The sequence below is a fragment of the Panthera uncia genome, chromosome A2 (assembly GCF_023721935.1).
Source record: "Panthera uncia isolate 11264 chromosome A2, Puncia_PCG_1.0, whole genome shotgun sequence".
Taxonomy (NCBI): domain Eukaryota; kingdom Metazoa; phylum Chordata; class Mammalia; order Carnivora; family Felidae; genus Panthera; species Panthera uncia.
This window is the reverse complement of record NC_064816.1, coordinates 114,686,688-114,692,559: the sequence shown is the minus strand read 5'-3', so window position 1 is coordinate 114,692,559 and position 5,872 is coordinate 114,686,688. Positions and strand designations below refer to the sequence as shown.

The following is a 5,872-nucleotide window of genomic DNA, read 5'->3' as shown; positions in this document are numbered from 1 at the left end:
ATCTGGAAATTGCATTAAAACAATCTAAGCACCATCTTTTTAAAGTTTATTTATTTTGAGACAGAAAGGGAGAGAGCACGGGGAGGGGCAAAAGGAGAGGGAGAGAGAAAATCTTAATTAAGCAAGGCTCCATGCCCAGTGCCCAGCTCAGAGCTCCACGCAGGACTCTTGGTGGATCTCACAACCATGAGATCATGACCTGAGCCGAAATCAGGAGCCAGATGCTTAACTGTCTGAGCCACCCAGGTGCCCCACGCCATGTGTGTATGGGTGTTTTTTTTAAGTTTTTTTTTATTTTTGAAAGAAACAGAGACAGGGAAAGTGGAGGAAGGGTAGAGGGAGAGGGAGACCGAGGATCCCAAACAGGCTCTGTGCTGTCAGCAGAGAGCCCCACATGGGGCCCGAACCCATGAAATCGCGAGATCATGACCTGAGCCAAACCCAAGAGTCTGACTCTCAACAACTGAGCCACTCAGGTGCCCGGCCATGTGTTTTTAACGTTTATTTATTTTTGAGACAGAGAGAGACAGATCATGAACAGGGAGGGGCAGAGAGAGAGGGAGACACAGAATCGGAAGCAGGCTCCAGGCTCTGAGCCATCAGCCCAGAGCCCGAAGCAGGGCTCGAACTCACGGACCGCAAGATCGTGACCTGAGCTGAAGTTGGACGCTTAACCGACTGAGCCACCCAGGCGCCCCCGGCCATGTGTTTTTAAAAGGAGACTCTTTATCTATGCCACGAGTATGAGTACCCAGCGCACAGTCTGTTTTGGAAGAGAAGTGTCTGTGCTACAAAGATACAACCTACAAGGTAGCCTTCCAGTGGTGAGACACTCAAACAGCCGTAGGTATTCCACAAACTCACTAGGTCAAAGGGAACTATTTTAATGCTTCCCATTATCGGAATAGTTCGCATTCCAAGGCCTAAGTCTCATATTTGGACACAGAATTTCTAGAGATGAAAAAGCCTATGAGACACAACATTATAAAGCTAGAATAGTGGCAGCGAGGAAACGGCAATGAGATTATTTAATTATTATTTTTTGCCTCTGCCTAAGCAGCACGAGTCATCTTTTGATTTGATGTTTCCACTGAAGGTTCTAAGTTATCCTATCACGTTAAGCAAAAACTTAAAGTACTGCCACAGGTCAGAGGGGTTGAAAGCATGCAAAAATTGTGCCCGACTTAGAGAATGCCAAGTGTACGAAAATTTAAGCTTCGTAAAAGAAAAGCTAATATGTCAAAGGAATGCTTCGAAGGACATCCTTCGGGATTCCTCTATGTTAAGTAAGTTTCCATTTTACAATTCTTTCCCACAGAGTATAACTTTCCCTGTTATTCTCCAGGAATTGTAAAAACATCCAAAAAGAAAGAACTAGTCCGGAGGAAGGGCCGGGTCTCTACTGGTAGTAGATGTTTGCTGCTTTTGTTTTTCTCGGCACTGCTGTCTTTCCTCTTCGGGTACTATTTCCCCATTTCCTCTGGAGGAAATTTCCATTTCCCTCACTTCTCACAGTTTGGGCGGCCACTTACACTCCTCCATCACAGAAGTTGGCATGTGGTATAGGTCTAGTTGGTTATACTATCCCATCCTCCTGACCATACACTGGTCCATGGTAGGCATATGCCCATGGCCGGCCAATTCATATAAATTGGGATCACTTCGATGACGTTGCCCAAATACAAAAGTCCTCAGTTTTGTTCAGTTTCTTCTGGAAGATGATAAAGAATGGAGTTTTTCCACTGGGGTCTAATATAGACCAGAACCTAGCAGCCTACGTGGATGGATATACAGTGGACAGTGAAAGGTAGAAAGACACAAGTAAGGACATATAAATTATAAAAAGGGCACGAGCTTTCCCAGGCCCTGGACTGGTATTCAAATATTTACTTACATCACAGGTAAATCTGAGACAGGGAGGCTCCCCGTGACATATAGATGACAGGGTCTAAGAACCAGTGGTCAACAAGTAGAAGTGGCTGGGATGGATGAAACAGGAAAGGCCTGTTATGTCACTTTTAGGCAGGCAGCATGCCAACAGGCTTGCTCTTGCTTGCATGGATGGAATTTCCTGTGCTGAAGGGAAGTATGTCTGCAAGGGGAGAGGGATGCTAGGTTTTTAGAGGAGATGTAGGCTGGTTCACTGTCAAGTTTTGCAAGGCTGGGAGCAAGCTGGGGGATGGGATGGGTGTATGGAGGGGTACTGAGGCAGCTGTGATACCTGTGTTTCAATAGTGCCACCATGTGGCTGTGACACCAGCAACAGCCTAGCCTGAGCCCAATATGCCACCTTGATCAACCAGCTGAATTTCTAGTTTTCTCTTCTGGAGGTCTCTAGGTAGGGCTAACCATCCAGTCCCCGAGGTATGGATTTCTTGTGGTAGGAGATGGAGAATGGTTAGAGAGCAGGCATTACGGAGAAGAAAGATATTTTCACAATATCCCAGAAGTATTATTTGGATAACAAATGTAGATGGGTCCTCATTTTGATCCCTAGGTCAGAGAAGTGGAGGTCATAGGGAGTGGTGTACTGGAGTTGACTTGTGCCAATTTGCAAGAGCTGATTGTTACATTTGCAATAATTCTGCAAGCCAGTTGTTAAGCAAAGCTGTAATGAACAATTGATGACATGGGTCAGATCTAATGACAATAGATTTATTAGGAAAAGAGCAGATTGAGATGCAACTCCATTTGCCAAATCATAGTCCAACCGTAACCATAGGTTGGCTGCAGATACAAAAATTAAGCAAAACTCAACAAAAGCATTCTCTATGAACCCATTGGCTATGTGGAAGTTACAATAAAAGTTTTTGTTATTTATGATTTTATTGTTATTTATAAATTGTATGCCATGCATCCTTTATATTATACACATTTATAATAAACATATTTATACGTATTTTTTTTTACCCCTGAAGAGTTGGCTGTTAAATATTTACTAGCACACCACTGCTCATAGGTTATATGTTTATAATGGATTGCTAATAATAACAAAATATAAATAATGCATCATTTCATTCCACTCGCCCACTTAGTTCCAGACTAATATGACTTCATCCCGAATCATACACTATCAATGCTACAAAAAGGTCAGGCTGTTACTAATGCTTAAAAGGAATACTCATTCAGTTATTTCCTTGAATGTTTTGATAGTAAATATGCAAGTAGATTCCTATAACGTCTATGGTAATACTTTATTTATTTTTTTAAGTTTATTTATTTATTTTGAGAGAGAAAGACAGAGAGTGAGAGAGCAGGGAAAGGGCAGAGAGAAAGGGAGACAGAGAGAATCCCAAGCAGGCTCTGCACTGTCAGTGCAGACCCCGACGGGGGGCTCAAACTCACAAACCACGAGATCGTGACCTGAGCCACAGTTGGACACTTAACCGACTGAACCACCCAGGTGCTCCTGTGGTAATACTTTAAAACAATTGTGAAATGCTAAGTGCTTAATATTTCCAAAAGAGGACATTTTATTCCCACCCATATAGTTCAATTTTACATGACTACACAAGTGGTTAGATTTCACCACGGGCTACTTTCTCGTGGAAAAAGTAGACAGGTGAATCCTTGTCCATGATAACAACCAACGCAATTATTTTGAGGCTCTAAAAAAATCAGAAGGGTTAGGGAGCAGCTTCCCATTTGAATGGCAAACTGCACTGTTTGATCTGGATGCAATTCATATGATAGTAAAGGAATAAAAATCAAAAAAGGAAATAAAACCACAAGAATGAAGAGAGTAGGATGAGACTCACCAACGGATGACAGTTTTGTTTTGTTTTGTTTTGTTAATTTATGGAAGTCAGAAAAGAGATGGAACAATGTGATGGATTAAACAGAGGGAGGGAAGCCACAACCCAGATACAATCAGTGGCAGGAGGAGTAAATCTGTCTAGTGGAATCTCAGAGACGTTCTGGAGTTCGAAACTTGGAGTCAAACTGTCAAGTGAGCAATAAAACAAGATAAAGATATTCAAGGACTCAGAGCTCCCTTTCATGAGAAGTTACTCATTGTACCTGAGAAAAAACAAAGAGGGAAATCAGAAAGAAAATGACCTGCAATACAGAAAACATGGAACTACCCAGCCTTTAGTCAACAGATATCCCAAATGACTGCTAATGCTGCACGTCTAGAAATAAGTTTTTCCAAATTAGAGCAACTATTCAGTGGAAACTAAAAAAAATATATACTAAAAAATGTAATTAAAAAGGAATAAATTCTATGCTACACATAGAATAAATAAGGTGTTGGAAGATATTTGGATGTGGTGAAGAAGGCATGTTCCATTTCACAAAGGAAAAAAATAATAGAAAGCAAGGCAATTAGAAACTCCAGGAAAACAAACAAAACTCACATAAAGCCGCAGTCTGTTAATCAATCTAAAATATAGTATAATTTTGAGCAACTGGAGTGGTATAAGGAAAAAAAATCTATTTGACTATGATATAAAAAATGCATGCATTTTTTATTTTAATGGAAGAGGATAAGGAAAAACAATCCATTTGACTATGATGTTTAAAAAGTGTATGCATCCTATCGACGATAGCCGAAGTATGGAAAGAGCCCACATGTCCATTGGCTGATGAATGGGTAAAGAAGATGTGGTATACATATATACAATGGAATATTACACGGTGATCAAAAAGAACGAACTCTTGCCATTTGCAACAATGTGGATGGAACCAGAGTAAATTATGCTAAGTGAAATAAGGCAGTCAGAGAAAGACAAATATCATATGACTTCACACATATGTGGAATTTAAGAAACAAAACAGATGAATATAGGGGAAGGGAAACAAGAAATAATATAAAAACAGAGAGGGAGACAAACCCTCAGAGACTCTTAAATACAAAGAACAAACTGAAGGTTGCTGGTGGGGTGTTGGGTAGGGAGACGGGCTAAATGGGCGTGGAGCATTAAGGAGGGCACTGTTGGGAAGAGCTCTGGGTATTACATGTAAGTGATGAATCACTAAATTCTATTCCTGAAATCATTATTACACGATATGTTAACTAACTCGAATTTATATATGTATCTGGCTCAGTGGAGTGGATCTGTGCTGTGTTGGGCACATGGTGCCCACTCTCATGTCCAGAGCTGAGTCCTAGGTGGGGACAACATATCAACTGCCAAGCAACCTGCTGACATTGGCTACAAGATCTTTACCTCCATGATGCTCTTCGCTGTACATGGGGACTACTTCTGCAGTGCCCAAGCCTACCACTATCCCCGGTGGCACCGCTCCCAGTGCCAGGCTGCAGAAGAACAGAAGACCTCAGGAGTCCTGTAGAACTGGGGGGCTACTTTCCTTGAGCAGAGGGGCCTGAGGCATGCTGTGGAATGATCTCACCTGCAATCATTTCCAAGTCAAGAGAACCAGGGCCTTAATATTGCTGAGAAAAAGTGCCCATGTTTTCTCTGGTACTGCCAGTTTGGGGAGGCTGTTGAATCACAACAAGAATGGGAGGGTGAGGCACATCTACAGACATTAAATATTCTGCCATGTAAAAAACAAGTGTATGCATCTTTTATTTTAATGGCTACTGCCAAAGCCCTTGTAAAGGGGTTCTACCAATTTGACAATAACCATTAAATTCTAAAATGTATATACTTTCTGACCCACTTATTATATTTCTAGAAATTTATCCTCACATGTGTACTCACATCTTTTTCAAATATGTCAATTTAAGGATGTTCATTTCACCATATTCACAGTGGCAAAAAATTAGAATTAGTTAAATGAATTGTGGTGCATCCATACAATAGAATATCATGCAGCCTTTAAAAAGAATGAGATAGGGGCACCTGGGTGGCTCAGTCGGTTGGGCGTCCAACTTTGGCTCAGGTCGTGATCTCACAGCTTGAGG

General features: G+C 41.4%; 1 protein-coding gene across 1 annotated transcript; it reads left to right on the top strand.

Annotated features, from left to right (window-relative positions):
- The first annotated feature begins 743 nt into the window (after positions 1 to 743).
- On the top strand, positions 744 to 5,366 carry LOC125930444 (cytochrome c oxidase assembly protein COX14-like). The gene is made up of 3 exons (XM_049642285.1): positions 744 to 810; positions 1,346 to 1,405; positions 5,108 to 5,366. The coding sequence occupies exons 1-3, from the start codon at positions 744 to 746 to the stop codon at positions 5,293 to 5,295; spliced, it is 315 nt and encodes a 104-aa protein (XP_049498242.1). The 3' UTR covers positions 5,296 to 5,366.
- Positions 5,367 to 5,872: the final 506 nt, after the last annotated feature.